Consider the following 17,752-nt stretch of genomic DNA (forward strand, 5'->3'; position numbering starts at 1 on the left):
TTTCTTGTATCTCATTTATTGTTATTCATTTATATTTGTTATTTGTTTAATCTTTATTGTTATTGTATTTACCTTGTTTCTTATTTTTATCTTCTAATCCATTTTTCCTTGGTATATCGTTTATCATTATTATTATGCAATTTATTGTTATTGTCATTCATTCTATTGTATGGTGTTGAGTTTCTATGTTTTGTTTATTTTTCTTTACAAGACTCAAATGTTTTACACAATAACCATGGCATTAAAATTTGTTATGCTAAGAATTAGAAAAGGATTTTAAAATTAAAATAAAAAATATATAAATTAGTTAATTAAGTATTAATAGAATTTTCATCTATTCTTCCTAGCTCAGGGGAGACTAATCCCATCCCTGAGCTTATTAAAAAAGAGTAATCTTTTTGTTTAACCTTTCATTTAGGTTTGTCTTGCAAAATGAGGAAAGCACTTCTTTGCTTTATTTCTTCCTATTAAGGTTTTTCAAACTTCTTCGCTTATTTCTTCTTTTTAATCCTTTGTTTGTTTTCTGCCTTAATTTTCAGGAATTTCATTTTTCTTATTTTATGAATGGAAGAAGGAATCACTTTATTACTACTGTATTACTTTGACTAATCTTCTTTTTAGTCTTCCTTTGACTAATCTTCTTTTAGTCATACCCACACTTCAGTAGATTCTTATATTACATCCACGTAATATTCTACTGTATTCTCTTGCTGCACCCTTTGCAGCATTCCCTAATACATTCCTAATTCAAAGGCACCGTCATAACCAGATAATAACTGGGAGAGTCGAAGTTTGAATTTGTATTAGTATTTATGTGTGGTGTTTTTACATGCCACCTTCGATCTTAAAATTAAAATAAAATAAAAATATTAAAGTCATTAGTTATAAAAATATAAGAAATATCTATTTAATAACATTTCTTAATAAATGCAAGACTCAACTATCCAACAAGACATAAAAGAAGAAAACAAACAAGAAAAAGAAGTTGTTGTAGATGATGGAGAAGAAAAAAGAGAGATTTCTAAGTTAAAACTAGAGATAATTGATATGAATAAAAAAATTGCTTGTTTTATAAATGAAAATGCTAATCTCAAAGATGAAATTATAAGGATAAGTGAAGAACTCCAAAAAGAAAAAGTTAAGGGTATTGACTATGAAAAGCTAAAACAACAATTGGAAGAAATACAAAAAGAGTACTCACAAAGTCTAAAAGTTATTGAGGAAAAAGAAGTTGTTATAAAAGAAAAAGACAAGATAATTGAAAATAAAGAAAAAGAATGTTATGAAATTAAAAAAGAGCTTGATAACATACATCAAAACGAAATTGTGGAGACTGAAAAGACAGTCAAACAGAATAATGATGAAAACATAGAAGAAACAGACACAATTCATGAAAAGGTTGCAATAAATTTGGAAGAGGAAATTGCTAAACTTCAGAAAGAAGTATCAGAAAAAACTGAAACAATAAATAAACTACACAAAGAAAAAAAGGAATTAGAAGAATATTCACTTTCAGAAAAAACAGAAAAAAAAAAACTAGTGAATGAAAATAATTTATTAAACAGTACTATTAATGAAATGAGGACAACACAATCAAATAATAAAATTACTATTGATCAATTAAACCAAGAGAAACAACAAAATAAAGAAACTATTTATAAAACTAATAAAGCCATAGAAGAACTTAATTCAACTAACACTAGTCTTCAAAATAAAGTAGTTGAACTAGAAACCCATATCAAAGAAAAGGATGAAGAAATAACTAAAATGAATCTTGTGATAGAACAAAAACAAAAAAGTTTAACTGAAAAATCTCTAAAGGATGAAAAGACTATTGATGAATTAAGAAAAGAAAATCAAAGACTTAAAAGTTATATTGAACAAATGCCAATGAACCAAATGAGCCAAGAAACTTTCACTCATGAACTAAAACAAGAAACTATCAACAAAAAAGAGAATAGAGTTGATGAAGACATACCAATTGAACCACAAATTGTAACTGTTGACATTCCAATCTATCATTATTTCACTGGGTGTCAAGAAGAAATAGAAATAAATAAACAAATTTTTACTATTCCAATTAGTGTTGGACTATCAGATGGTGCTGAATTTAATTACAAAGGATATGGAACACCAATCAATGGAAGAAAAAGGGACTTAATTATTGTTACTAAAACACAACAGACAGAGTCTTTTCGAAGACAAGAAAATAACCTCTTCCAAACTGTTGTTATTCCTCAGTCTTATAGAAACAAAACATTCCAATGTTCTATTCCATGTATTGATGGAAATAATATTCCTGTTATAATAACAGGACAAGAAGGTATACAAGGACCATATGAAAGATATGGAATGCCAATTGGAACAACTGGAAAAAGAGGTGATTTATACCTCATTATCAAATTAAATTAAATTTCTTCAAACAATTCAACTCATTTTTACTCAATCTAATCTATACATTAAATACACCATTAACATACAATAACCTATATCTTTATTTATACAAATACTAATATATCTAAAAACATATCTCTTTTTTACTTAAAAGAAAAGTGTTACTTAAAAGAAAAATTTATGAGAATAAAGATAATTAACATGAAAAGAAATCAATTAAATAAGACAATTTTATTACCAAAAGAATTAAATTCTTTTGACAAACCATAAAAGTATTAACTTTTTATACACTTTCAAAATTAAAGTATTACCATTTAATACTGAAAAAGAAATATGTAAGATAACAATTGAGGAAAGCTAAAATAAAGATCTAAATAGGGGCTAAATAAATTAACCCATTACTTGTACCAACAACAACAATGTCATCATCAAGAGATACTGATGTAGGAATATTAGGAACTTTAAATATATACCTTCTGTCACCTAAAGTTATTTTATTCCATTGTAATACTACTTGACCATTAGTACCACAACAAATAACTTTTCTATTAAATGTTGCCATACAAGTTGGAATAACAGCAAGATCAGACTTGCATAACATTTTTCCAGTTCTAATATCCCAAGCAATAGAAGCTTTTTCATCACCACAAGAAATAATTTGCCATTCTCCAGTAACATCAAATCCTTTAACTGCATTACTATGACCTTTTAAATCCATAGTTATAGCATTACTTCTTCTATCAAAAACTTTAATGGTTTTATCTAAACTACTTGAAATTAATAAATTTTTCATTTCTTTAACTTGTGTAATAGTTGCCATATGTGGTTCATATTCATTAACAATACTTCCAGATTCTAATTCAATAACAGAAATTGATTTACCCCATCCATAACAATATCTACCATCTAATGAAAAATCCATTTTTGTATGACTTTTTACTATTTTAGTTTCTTCTTTATTTTCACCAATAATTGATATTTTTCCATCCCTATATCCAATGTATGTAGTTCTTCCAATTCGTTTGATCCCACAAACTGAAGATAATGACTTTTTATATTTTTTTTGTGTATATTTTTCTTTTATAATTTCTTGGATTTCTCCGTCTTCATTTCCCATAAAAATAGAACCATTAATATCAATGGCAGTGATTGCTTTTTCTCCAAACTGTTGTATTGTTGGTTTAAATTCTGTTGTCCTCCATAAAGCTTGAATCTTTGCAACATTCATTAAATTTTCTTTAGTTTCTTCTGGATGTAAACGACCATTATAATAACAAGTTGAATGATAAATTCCTTTCCATGTTTCTACTGCTAAACTACCATTTATAAGAGAGAAAAAAGATTTGCATAATAATTGTACATTACGAATAGCGTCTATTCTAAGATAACTGAAAATCTTTAAAAGAATGGAATCAGGTAATGAAGTTAAGGTTGTAATTTGTTTTTGTTTTGTTTTAGATAATGTGATTGCATTAAGTAATAATGAAGACATACTTTCAATTGTAATCATTTCTGGTAAATTAGGATCTGTTGGAAAAACTTTTGGAGGTGTTAATAAAGATGGTGAAGCAATTGTAGCAAAATAATATAATGTTGGTGCAACTAAATTTGACAAAAACTTTTCTCTTAAAGGAAGTGGAAAAGAGTGTATGATTGGGAGATTTAAAAGAATGCTAAAACGAACTCTGGTATCATCGTCATCACAATGCCTAAAAGAAATAACACTCTCTTTAAATTCTATTAGACTATGATGTTCATGAAGACAACCAGGATATTGTGTTGTTTTAAATATTAAAGCCATCCAATCAGGTGTAATACGAGAACCTTGTACTATGTCCATTGAAATAGATGGTTGTACTAATGGACTGAATTGAAGATGTCTGTAAGAAAGGATAGGACCATCTTTAATTCCTATATTTTCTGATATAATGCTCATTAATCCATTTTTTGTTGTAACAAGATCATAAAATGTTTGTGGACGTAAAGGTACTTTAATATCTGCTTGAATAAACATTTCATTTCCTTCTTCATTGGCAGTTATTCTTACACGTTGACTTTCATGAATATAACGACTTAATGGAGGTGCAGTATAACGAGGATAACAAGCATGTTCCATTGATACTAATATTCTATACTCTTCAATTCCTGAAAGAGCAGCAGACAAACATTTAAAAATCAATAAACATGAAGACAATAACTGAATTGGTTGAGCGTTTTGATAATATAAAATATGAGTAATACATTCATTTCCCATCTCTTTTAAAATTATCAATATTTTTGGAACACCTTGAAGTACTACAGTAAATGAAGTATTATTAACTGATGCAAAGAAATTAAATTTATATGGTACAAATGTTTGTGCTAATGGACTTAATATCATTCCAATATATTCATCACCTCTTTTTTCTAAACTATGAAGAAAAGGATACCATTTTGTAATTATTATTGGATTATTTAAAAAAGTATATATACTACATCCTTTTAAACTCATAGAAAGTTGAACATCAACAACAGTAGTTTCAGTATTTTTATATCTTGCTTCTTTACATTCTTGAACATTAGGAAATATTTCCCATCCATTACTATTGATTTCATTATCTATTAATTCACCCCAATTTTCCATTAATTTTTTAAGATTTTGATAAATTTTTTGTTATTTGATTTATCTAAAATTTTTGTGTTTATCAAATTTTTTAGATTTTTTAAAATAAAGTAGTAAATATAATAAATAATATTATAACAAAAGCATAAAATAAAAAAACTATATAAATAATAAAATAAAATTAAAAATATAGTAAAAATGAAAAAAAGAAGAAAAAAGAAAATTCAACAACAAAAAAAGAAGTCAAACGAAATTGAAGATTAATTTTGGAATGTTTAAAAGCAAGTCACCAAATACTCCAAGAGAATCAAAAGAAAGTAATGAAAAAACAATTACAATCATACCTCATGTGTATGTTCAAAATGAAGATAGATCAATGATTGATGGAAATATAAAAATTTCAGTTAATATGAATATTTTAACGTTCCAATTTAGGTCTTCTATATCATTAGATGGAAAGTCAAGATCAAAAAACAACACGTTTAGTATTACTTTTAGTATTGATGATATATCTGGACTTTGTATTTCATCTCCTATTAATAATTTTGATACAATTAATTTTTCTACTATAGAAAAACATCTTCCTTCATTCTTCTTTCCAAAAGATAGTGAATTTAATGTTTATTTTTTTCTTAATGTTATTATAGAAAATGGATTTACAATAGTACCGTTTGTTCAATTGTTTTTAAATATAATTCATTATAAATAATTTGAATATTTATTTAATATAGAAAAGATGGACAACAAAATGTTTTTATTGTTCATAAACGGTTAGAAAAAGTTGCTGATATTTTAAGTTCTTCTCCAATTGATTTGTCTCAAATTACTCCAATTGATCTTAAGACAATTCTTTCATTAGCAAACGAAGACGGTAGTTTTGAAGTTTCAGCACAAGAAGATATTAGAAAATCAACATATTTTAGTGGGTTACAACCTGATGCACGTACATTTGTATGGAAACTTGTTTTAGGATATTATCGATTTGATATGACAACTAAACAACGAGAGGAACTTGATCAAAAACGAAGAAAAGAATATTTTATGATTAAAACACAATGGGAAAATTTCATTCCTGAACAATTAACAAATTGGATAACAATGAAACAAACATTAGAACAAATAGACAAAGATGTTAGAAGAACTGATAATAAACATGAGAAATTTTTTAATGAAAAAAATGTTGTAATGTTACGTGATGTATTAAGAACATATGCTTTATATAATTGGAGAATTGGATATGGTCAAGGAATGAATGATATTTGTAGTTTAATTATGGAAATTACATTAGATGAATCAGAAGTATTTTGGTTATTTAAATCAGTTATGGATATGATGGAACAATTTTATAAACCAAGAACAAATCATGAAGTGCAAAATTTTGAAGAAGTTGGATGGATTATTAAATTTGTAAATCCATCTTTATATGATTATTTTATAAGAAATAATGTAAATTATTTGTTTTGTTACAGATGGATTGTATTATTGTTTAAACGTGATTTTAGTTCACGTGATTGTCTTAATGTTTGGGACCGTATTTTCGCTTATCCAGAAAGAAAATTGTATTATTTTATTTGTAGTGCTATTATCCTTAAAAATGGTGATCAAATAGTTGAGAAACAAAAGGGATTTGATGGAATGGTTGAGTTTTTACAAGACATGCATAAAAAAATTCCTGCTCAAGTTGTATATGACTCAGATATTATTTATCAAGAATTTAATGAACTTGCAGATAAAAAGTATTTGGAATTAATGTTTCAAAACTAAAAATAATTTCTCTACTATCTTTCATTTTTTTGTTTTTAATTTGTTTTATATTTTTTAGTATATTAAGACTCTTTGTAATCATAGAAAATCAAAAACTATGTAAAGACAAGACGACAACAGTAGAACACATCCTACTATCTTGTATTTATCATAATAAATCACAAATGGAAAAACATGACAATATCGGCATTATAATATGGGAGGGATTAATAAGAAGATATACATGAAATGAACAATACAAGAAGTACTATATGAAACAGTGTTACAATATAAAGACATTACAATGATATTGAACAAACAAATAATGCATAAAAATGAATGACAATATCACAAAATACCAGATATATATGTATTAGATAAAAAGAACCAAACTGGTTTATTATTTGATATGACTAATGTTGAATATCACAATATTAATTGAGTGTATTTGAAGAAAAGAAATATGTATAAGGAATTAAAGAATAGGCTAATGAAAATAGAGAAATTAAAAGATGACAGAATAATTCAAGTAGTAATTTCAATAAATGGATTAGTGAATAAAGAAAGTATCAGATTAATTAAAGAATTAAAAATTGAAATTGACTTCATTAAAGAAATTAAAAACCATTTCATGAAATCCATTAAGAATTGAATTGAATATTAAATCTAAAATAATAGAATATACTCTATAGAACTTGGAAAAATATGAAATGATTTAATTAGTCTCCACCGAGGCAAGAATAATAACAAGTTACATTAATACTTAATTATTTGCTTTTTTAATCAAAATATAGTTTCACTATTCTAATATTATATATACTTATTTCAGTTATATGAAGTAGTTACATATATTATTTTCTTAGATACTTGAATGTATCATTTAGAGCATAATTTTAATAACCAGATATATTCATATTTATTTCTATTCTTAAATATTCAAACAAAAGTGTTTTGTATATATATATTGATGATAGTCGTTGTGTATTAAGGATCATAGAAAAAAGCATATTGTTATCTACTGTAATAATATTATCTTTAATATGTCTCTTAGATAAACAACGAAAAAAATACTATTAACGTGATTGAATTGGATTTATTTTAAGGATATTATTTGTTTAAATGTTTGTTAATACTAACTTGTTGAATTGATAAGTACAAGAGAGTAGTGTTATGATGGTTGTAATTTAAAAATGTTATTGAATGTGATACTATTTAATTGACAATATTTTTAACCAATCTTAGATAATAATAGTTATTTTAAATTTATCACGTGGCGGTTATAGTGATGGCTTTAACAACTATATCTGGTTGTTAAAAAAAATGGAATTTCTTTTGATTGTGTTGCTTTTTGTTTATTTATATAATTACATTAAAACAAATTCCACTCATTCTAAAAAGAAAATTCCTCTTACACATGATATTATCCATGTAATAATTATTTGACATTAACCCTTCAAATGTATTTAAAATAAGGTAACAGCGATAAAAAAAAGAAGAAAATAGAAAACGTTTACTTCTTCATTTTTTTACAAGATCATTTAAGACACTTTTTCTTTTCCATTCTTTTCTATTTTATGTCTATCCAATAAGAGTATATTTTACACTTAATGGAATTAAAAAAGGGTATTATTTTGAGAGTTTTTCAATATAAAAGTAATTTATAAGTTCATTTAATTAATGCAAAGTCTTTATGATAAAACCATAAAACCAACAAAAGAAGAAATAGATAAGTCTGAAATCAAAGAAATAGTAAATACCATACTCATGAGTGAATTTACTGAATTTAAAAAACAAGTGGAAAGTAAATTAAACCAATATGAAAATAAATTAAACCAATATGAAAGTAAATTAAATGAAGTGCAAGAGTCAATTATGATAATAAAAGCTGATGAAAATTATTCAAATCAGCAAAAAATAAATAAATTTGTTGAAGAATTTATTAATTTATTTGAACAAAATATTGTTAGTGATAAAATAAATGAATTATTTAGTAACTACAAATACCATGGTGAGAAACTAGAAGATATTAGAACTAGAGTAGATACTAATGATACAAATATTAAACTTATTCATCAAGATATTTCTAATAAATTAAAAGATAATGAGAGAATAAAGGAATTTAATGATGACCAATTATTGCAATATATTGAGTTAAGATTTAGAGAAGAGAAGAAACAAGATACTTCTCCTCAAGATAAAAGTATTGAAAGATTTGTATCAAAAGAAGAACATAATCAAATCGAAAAATGGACTGGATTAAAGAAAGGACAACTGCTTTTTGATTCTACCTTAAATAAATGGGATACTAAGTCATCTGAGTTTGGAAAAAATATTATTGAACATTCTAATATTTTAATTATTATTGAAGACGATATGAACAATAAATTTGGAATATACTTACATTCATTTATCACTAAAATTGATGAAATGATTGAAGATTCAAATGCATTTGTATTTTCATTTACATCCAACCACAGGTTTAATGGAATAGTAAAATTTGATATTAAAAAAGAAGAAGGAAAGAATGCCTTTCTTCTCAAACCACAAAGAAATGAGATGTTATTTAAAGTGGGTTATGGTTCTGACATTGTTGTATATAAAAAAGATACTGAAAAACAATGTCAATGCAAACAAGCATCGTTTGATTACAGAATTAATGGAGAAGAAATTCATTATGCTTTGACAGGTCGTATGGACCAGAAGTTTACTCCAGAAAGAATAGTAGTATTCCAAATGGAGAAAGAGTCATCTGAAGATATGGAATAATTGCTGAATAAGTTTAATTAAATTATTTCATTTATTTTAGTTAATTTAACAAGAGAATAAAGGAACAACAACAATTTAATTCAAACAAATTACAATGCCATTTACATGTCCAATTAAAATGGAAGTATTATCATTTGAAATTTTCAAAGATTCTATTGGTGTTGGATGGCTAGGAATAGTCTGACAAAGAATAAACTCAAAGTTGTCAGTTAATTGCAAAAATGTGACATTACCTTTCATATTACCAACAACAACGAATATTTTATCATTCCACATTGGTGTTTGTGTAACGACAACAGAAGTGAATTGTTCATGTTCAAGACTTTGACTTTGACCGATTAAATCACCATTTATATCATAATAATGAAGTTGGTGTTGTGTTAATACAATAAAATTTCCTGTTTCATTGTTAATATCTAATCCAATTACGCATTCTCCTACTTCAATTACATGTAAACACATTAATGTGCCAATATCCCAAATCAAACAAATTCCATGTTGATCACCAGTAATAATAATATTATTGTTATTATCAATTACACAACATGTAATTGCAGTATCATGCCCACATAATCTTCCTCGTTTCTTTGGTGAATCTGTACTAATATCAATGATTTGAATACTACCATCCCCACCTCCAACTAATACATTTCGTTCATCACCAATAAGAATTGAACCATTTTGACATTCTTCAATATTCATTATCTTTCCATTTCGTTCTATTCTCATAATTCCACCACTTCCAACTTGAACACTTCCATTCGGAATAATTATTTCTCCTTTTCGTGTTATTATAATTTCATTTTTCTCATCAAATAGCATCTCTCCAATTGGAAAACCACTTTTATTTACAACAGTTAATGAATAATTTTTATCTTGTTCAAATACTCCAATGTTATACTTTGTACAACTAACTTCTCTCTTTGGATGAGGTGTCTTAAACAATTGAATTGGAGTTTGTCCAAAATTTCTTATTTTATCAAGTGTCGTTTGTCTTTCTTTTTCATTCATTTTTGATAAATCTCCAATTTCATATGAACATTGTGGATATACATTACATGCTTCTTCTGCATTCTTTCCTCGTTGTTTATAACCAAAAATAAGATCAATCCATTCATTAAGATGTTGACTGACGTATGGTGATTCTAATGCTTTCATATTGATATTAACAAACTGACGAGGATTGCCATTACACCATGGAGGTAATTCAACGTTATTAACAACGTTGTTATCTTTTCGTTTACCAAAGTCTATTGTATTAAAGTTGATAAGAAATTGAGGTAAGAAGAAAAACTCTGGAATAAGTTCAATTGGTGTAGCAGACAAGTTATCAAAGAATTTACTTATTGAATTAAACAATCGGTCTGTATCAAAATGCCCATCAAACAATTGAATATGCATTTTCATATATGGTTCAGCCCTAAATAGAAATACCAAAGTTGTTGCAAGTGAACTGTAGTGATTACCAAAATGACTTCCATTTTCTTGAAACTTAATCTGTAGTTTTTCTCTTTTGTTTTCAGTTTGAGCAACGATTGGATAAGCAAAATTACGATAAATATGTTCATCATTTAAGTCAATAGTTTTACTGGTATAATCATTTAATATCCATGGAAAAATAGGATATTGAGAAAGGTCATTAAAACTTCTTCCTGCTTTAGTATTAAGATACATTAAATAATTAAAATTTGACAATTCACCTTTCTTCCATAATTCAGTCATCTCATCTATTTGATTAAATACTTTTCCAATTTTATTAATTAAATTAATTGGTGGTTCAATTTCATGAATAATATCAAATGATTCACTTTTATATTTCATGAATTTTTTAATGATTTTATCATATTTATGTTCAAAGATTAAAAACAATGACTTTCCATAACACGTTAATATTTCAATAGCATTATTTTGAAGCAAATACCTCCTTTTTATAATACAAACAATATCATTCCAATCAATTTTAATCCAGTCACAATGGTCTGTATTTATATAATTAATCAGAATAAATTTCTTTTCATCTATTTTAATTTGACTTTCTACTTCTTCTAATCCATAAAGTTGAGTACAATAATATATCTCCTCTTCTTCACCAAATGGTGTTGTTAATACCTCAATATCATAATTTTTTTGTATTATTGGTAATTTGATTATTTTACCATACTCACCAATTTGGGATTCGTATCTTTCTTTGAATCTATAATCTCTTACAATTCTTCTTCTTATACCAAATGAACTTTGGATATCATCTATCATATACTCTTCAACATCTTCTTCCCAAATACCTTTTGGCATTATTAATTTAAGTTTCATTTTTTCCCACTCTACTTTAACACTCATCTTTAATGAATCAGACATACATTCGATACTTTCTTTATCTTTAACGTATTGAGAAATAACTGCAACTCTCTTTTCATCATTTTTCTTTTTTTCTTTACCTTCTTTTCTTTCTGTTCTTTGATATTTTTCAATAATCTTTCGTTCTTCTTCGACAACAAATGAAATTTCATCTTTTCTTTTCTTTTGTTCTTCTTTAAACTCTTTTAACATTATTTCACTCCTTTCACAAAGTTTAGAGAAAGTGTTATGATTATTTTTTATTAATTCAACAATATCTTCGGTACTCATTTGAAGCATTGACTTAATTTGATCTCTTAACTCTTTCTGTGTAATGAACTTATCAAATGCACTCATACAATTCATAACTAGTCTTTTGAGAACTCCACAATACAATATTGTTATATCGTTTACTGTTCCTTTTGGTATTTTTTGAACAATAATCCAAAACATTATAGGAACAAACTCTTCTGAATGTTTTTGTCTTAAAAAGAAGTCTTGTTGGTGGAAGTGTTGAGCAACAAATAAGAATGACTGTTCTTCAAAATAGTTAAACATTAATATATTCATACGATCCATCATTTTGATCCAAATCTTATTTTGTTCAATTGTTTGTAATTCAGGGTGTTGTTCGTAAATATTTATTAACATAAAAATTGATTCAATACAAAAATTAAGTGAAATACCAATTTCAGAAACTGTTGACAAATCTATTAAATTCTCTGAAAATTGAACAAATAACTCTGATAAACGATGAATATTAATTGTGGAATGAAGTGATTTTAAATGAAGGATTGTTGATTTAATAATTTCTTTTACAAACTCTTTATTCTTTTGTATTAGTGCTGCTCCAATTATTACTCTTTGATAATTCAAACCATCTCTTAATGTTGCTGCACATATGTATCCAATTAATTTAACTATATCTCCGCATAAACCTTTTTGTTCTTTTGTTATATTTAATGAATAAATATATTCCTCATTTGAATTATTCATAATAGATAATAGTGAATATAAAATATTATCTTCTTCGGTAATTACTCCTCTTAAAGAATAGAATTGTCGTAATATATTTGTTAACGTCTCTATAATAAAACAAGAATTATATATTTTTATTGATTGAATTTCAGATAATAAAGAATGATGAACCATTTTAAATAAAATATGTAAATACAACCAATGAAATTGTTTTTTATCTGGAATTGTTGAAGTAACAATTTGAGATTCATTTGGTGATGATTTAAGTAGTAAAGAAAATAAAGATTTTATAGATTCTTTTGAGAGAATTAATAAACTAACTACTTGTAATAATTGGTTTATTCCTGAATAAAATTCAGAACAAAATGTTGAAGATAAAAATGAAAGATTTGCAGCAAGATGAAGTAATGGTGGTAAAATTGATTCTGGTGGATTTGAAACATTAATAAACTGATAAATAAAATAAGAAGATAATCCTGGTAAAACTCCTTTTACAGAAACAATTTGATCCAGTAATGTCAGAAGTTGTGAACATCTAAATGAACAAAATGAAAGGTGAGTACCTGAATCAATTTTATCAAATACTTGAAGAAAATAACAAGCAAATGACATGACTGTAGAAACCTCTTCTTTGTTACAATTTATAGAAAGAATACAAGTAAGTAAATCAGTGACATACGGAAAAACAGATATTTCAGTACTTTCATCAATAAAAAGGTACATTAATTTACTCATTAACCCACCTCCTCTTAGAGACTCTGATGCAGAAACTGGAGAAAAGTCATAAACTGATTTTAATATCCTTAATATATATTCAATTCCATTTGGACATGACCTAGCAATTTTAAAATCAAGAGCTAGTGTTGTTAATATCTCAGGATGAGTTACACTAAAATCTTCATAACTTGTTCCAATTCCTGATAACGCTAATAATACTTGTAAAACTCCATGTGATATGAGGTTGTGTTTTGAATATAATATTAGAACAAGAATTTGAAATGAATGTGTTTTTAATGCCTCAGAATAAAGTTCGGATGAACCTCTTAAACAAAACAATAGTATTTGTAATGAGTCACATAACTCTACTGTCGTTGTTGATTTTTCTATTATTGACAATAATACAGAAATTCCACCACATTTACAAATACATTCAACAAATGGGGAAGGTGATGTTGGACAAACTCTTCCTTCTATCTCTAAGTCTGTCCTTGATATATTATTGATAAGATCATTCATAACATAAATTAAATCTTGTCTATCAATTTGAATGAAAGGGACTTTTCCAATACCTCTTAAACTTCGTGAGTCATCATAACAATGTGCACAGTATCTCCCTTTGTACTGTGATCCTAATTCATACATTGCTTTAATTTCACTCTTTGTTTTTAATCCATTGATAATCATCCATTCTCCAATCCGAAATACTCCTGGAGAAACAACATTACCACAGTGCCCTAAGCATATAGAACAACTACCTTGTAATATGTCCATGTTTTGAATAATTTTTCCAACTTTCTTTGCATTAATGTACACTGTAGATATCTCATCACAGCAAAGAGCAAAATGAAACCACACACCAACAGGCACTTTTACAGATATACAATTGATAGTATTACAAGTAATATCTAATATTCCATTCTTAACAAAGAACGTTAGCTCACCATAATTTGACATTGTTTTAATTTCTAAAATTTTATAAAACCCAGGACCAAGTTGTAGCCATCCAGTAAGTACCATTGGAAATGAGTCTAACCAAACATAATTCTTTATATATGCAACTTTATCTGATGTATCAAATGTTAATCCACCAATAGTAACCCCTGTTGAAATGAAACTAAGAAGAGAAATTAGATTTGAGGTGTTAGTTCCTTGTTTCAATTTACGTAAAAGATACTTACAATCATTATTTTTTATGGCATATCTACCAATCTTTTGGATTAGTTCAGTTAATATTCCTCCATCTAATGAGTCTTCAAATCCAGTCAATAATAAACTAAGAATATCATAAACGTATGTTCCATATAATGAGTATGCATTATTTAGTGAATTTAAGAGATTACTAAATAAACAATTTCGTTGGTTTTTATCAAGTAACTTCATTCCATTTAATAAGCTTGGAAGTAAATAACAATTAACAATACTGATTCCAAGATGTTTTTCTGTTAGTAATGGTAATGATTTATTTACTGGTTGTTCTATGATGAGAGAGAGAATCATAGCAATGATATTAGACAAATCAAATTCTTTCCATGGATTATAAATGACAAAGTCATCAATAAACTCGTTTGAAATAGAAGCTTTTAATCTATCTCTATTTGCTGAACACTCTCTCATACCAATAATGTATGAATCAATGCATGTTTGTAATATAAGTAAACGGTGAAAGATAAGAGAAGTATTTTTATAGTCTTCATTAATTTTATTATACCTCCACTTTAAAATAAAAGAAGTAAATAATTCAAAATTATTTGATAAACCATATATTTCTCTTGACATGACTGATTGATCCATAATTTCAATTGAAGATTTTAATCTACTTAATGGATCATTATCGATAATAATATCTTGAAATAAAAAACTTAAAACTAAAGTGAGTTGGTCAGAAGGAATTAATGGTACTATTTCTTTTATTATTAAGGTAATAACTCTTCTGAAATGAGACTTTTTATTAAATACATTAATAAGACATTCCATTGTATTATTTTCATTTATTAATGTTATAGAATTAGTTTTATTACCTGCTAATAAAATACAAATAACTTTTACTAAGCTATTAATAATTTCATTTTCTTCATTATATTGATTAAAAGACTCAAAAAGAACTTGAAAAAATAATGGAATAAATACAGACATTACATTCTGAAATGTAGCTCTATTTGACCCAACTAAATAAGTAATAAAATTAACTAATGGAATTAATAAAGAGGTATTAGATATTGTATTAAAATTAATTAATGGTTTTAATAATTCAAGATAATTTGAAGGATTTGCTTGTAAAGTTATAAAAAGAAATTCTAACATTTGAAAAACATATTCTATTTCTTCTTTATTAAAAGAAGTAATCATTAAACAAATAGATTCCATATAGGCAGGTAAAAATGTATAATTTTGTGAATTACTAAAAAGAACTATTTTCAATGATTGTAAAACTGAAAGAACTAATGGTGGACAATCAAGTAAACGCATTAAAACTGAAGGTAATTCTACATTACGAATTGGGTTAGATACTTTAGTTTTTTTAATTTTTTGAAATTGATAAGATTCTATTCCATTTCCAAAGAAACATAAATGTTGTAATGATGCAATAATAGAATTAAGATATCTATTTTCATTATTCATTAATTTATTTGTACATGTTAATAATATTTTTACTAATTTATTAAAAAATAATGAATGAATGTGAATATTTAATATTCTAGAATCAGTTTTACAACTTAAACATAAAAATTGAAGATATGTTTCAATGATGATTAATATATCTTTATTTAATATAATATTATTCATTGTTTGAATTGTTAATTCTAATGCTTTTGTCATTGTCTCATTTAAACATATTTTATTTATTATTTTAGAATTTAAATTATTTAACAAAGACTTAAATAATAAAAGAATTACTTTTGTTTCTTCAATACAATCAAATCTAACTCGAATAATTTGAATTGGAATAAATGGAATTTCAACAAAAGAAAAAACAATAATTCCAATATCAATAAGTTGATTTAATAATACTATTCTTTTTGAAGATTTAAGAACAATTAATTTATCAGTCATTTCTCCAAAAGAAGTAATGAATTCTGACTTCTGAAAATAAAACAATGCTAATGCTAAATATTCTTTTGAAATAAAAGATATACATCGTAATAAAATATTATAATATTCATCATTATTTCCTTTAGGATAGTTAAACTCTTTAATTAAACTTTCAATAAATATTGGAATCATTTGTTTACTATCTCCTAACTTCACAATTTCTTTAATAATAGTATCTCTATCTTGATTTTTATTTTGACATAATAATTGGACATAATAGTCCTTTAGTACATCCATTTTTTATTTACCAGAAGAAAAAAAATCTATTTTTTAAGTTTTTTTATATTTTTTTTTATAAAAATTATAATTTATAATAAATTTTATTAAAAAATTAATTTTAATTATCTTTTTTGAATAAACCTTCAACTGGTTTATTCTCATTCTTTTTGCCAAGAACTTTCTTTCTTTGACTTAACATGTATTTATATAACATGTAAAGGCCTGGAATATAATAAAGAATAAGTGCCCAGATTATGTATGATGCTGGGAATAAACCAAATACAGTAACAGTTCTGAAATAAGGAAGTGATTTGAAAAGAGTAATAACTTCACCTGAAACACCCATTGGATATAATACAATGAAGAATGAATATCTACACCATAATAATGGGTATGGAACAGCTAATCCAAATAATTTGAATGAATAGAATGAATATCTAATTACTTCAGTAACAGACCAGGCACATCCTAAAAGAAGGAATCCAAGAGCACGACTTTCTGGAATATATTCAAGAACAGCAACTAATACTACCCTTGAGAAAACTTGTGTAATTGTTGTTCCAAGTGGACTTGGAACAAGACCAGTAATGGCATGGAAAATTTCAAGAATAGCACCATATTGGAAAATCATTAAAGCAATTCTTACATGTGGATACATTAATGGAGCATCAAATCCTGTTTCTAATGCTTTAAGGAAATAAGTAACAAGGATGAATGTCCATCCAACTACCATAGAAAGATTATATACTTTTAAATATACCTTCTTTGCGTCCATTGAGGGTAAATACTAAGTTCAAAATTTTTTAGTTTTACTTTTTAATATATAAGAGAATACTTTTTTCTTTTTTGTTTCAACATTTATTTATTACTTTAAATTCTGTTTTGTTACACTTCTTAATAACACTG

At 25.8% G+C, this 17,752-nt stretch overlaps 5 protein-coding genes across 5 annotated transcripts, besides 3 other annotated features; 2 read left to right on the forward strand and 3 right to left on the reverse strand.

The window, feature by feature from the left end:
* Nucleotides 1-81: part of a repeat region that runs on past the window's edge.
* A 215-nt stretch (nucleotides 82-296) lies between these two features.
* Nucleotides 297-842: a repeat region.
* An 85-nt stretch (nucleotides 843-927) lies between these two features.
* EHI_110530 (uncharacterized protein) lies at nucleotides 928-2,412 on the forward strand (the record flags this gene model as incomplete). The annotated part of the gene is made up of 1 exon (XM_651906.1): nucleotides 928-2,412. One exon carries the CDS (start codon nucleotides 928-930, stop codon nucleotides 2,410-2,412), a length of 1,485 nt encoding a protein of 494 aa, XP_656998.1.
* Nucleotides 2,413-2,764: 352 nt separating this feature from the next.
* Nucleotides 2,765-5,017, reverse strand: EHI_110540 (F-box/WD domain containing protein; the record flags this gene model as incomplete). The annotated part of the gene is made up of 1 exon (XM_651907.1): nucleotides 2,765-5,017. One exon carries the CDS (start codon nucleotides 5,015-5,017, stop codon nucleotides 2,765-2,767), a length of 2,253 nt encoding a protein of 750 aa, XP_656999.1.
* A 250-nt stretch (nucleotides 5,018-5,267) lies between these two features.
* Nucleotides 5,268-6,760, forward strand: EHI_110550 (TBC domain containing protein; the record flags this gene model as incomplete). The annotated part of the gene is made up of 2 exons (XM_651908.1): nucleotides 5,268-5,665; nucleotides 5,728-6,760. 2 exons carry the CDS (start codon nucleotides 5,268-5,270, stop codon nucleotides 6,758-6,760), a joined length of 1,431 nt encoding a protein of 476 aa, XP_657000.1.
* Nucleotides 6,761-6,854: 94 nt separating this feature from the next.
* Nucleotides 6,855-7,519: a repeat region.
* Nucleotides 7,520-9,580: 2,061 nt separating this feature from the next.
* On the reverse strand, nucleotides 9,581-16,759 carry EHI_110560 (uncharacterized protein; the record flags this gene model as incomplete). Its single annotated transcript, XM_649161.2, has 1 exon — nucleotides 9,581-16,759. The coding sequence occupies one exon, from the start codon at nucleotides 16,757-16,759 to the stop codon at nucleotides 9,581-9,583; it is 7,179 nt and encodes a 2,392-aa protein (XP_654253.2).
* A 189-nt stretch (nucleotides 16,760-16,948) lies between these two features.
* Nucleotides 16,949-17,621, reverse strand: EHI_110570 (protein tyrosine phosphatase, putative; the record flags this gene model as incomplete). The annotated part of the gene is made up of 1 exon (XM_649162.2): nucleotides 16,949-17,621. The coding sequence occupies one exon, from the start codon at nucleotides 17,619-17,621 to the stop codon at nucleotides 16,965-16,967; it is 657 nt and encodes a 218-aa protein (XP_654254.1). The 3' UTR covers nucleotides 16,949-16,964.
* Between the last annotated feature and the right edge of the window lie 131 nt (nucleotides 17,622-17,752).

Source organism: Entamoeba histolytica, genomic scaffold (assembly GCF_000208925.1).
Source record: "Entamoeba histolytica HM-1:IMSS scf_1104750517953 genomic scaffold, whole genome shotgun sequence".
Taxonomy (NCBI): domain Eukaryota; phylum Evosea; order Mastigamoebida; family Endamoebidae; genus Entamoeba; species Entamoeba histolytica.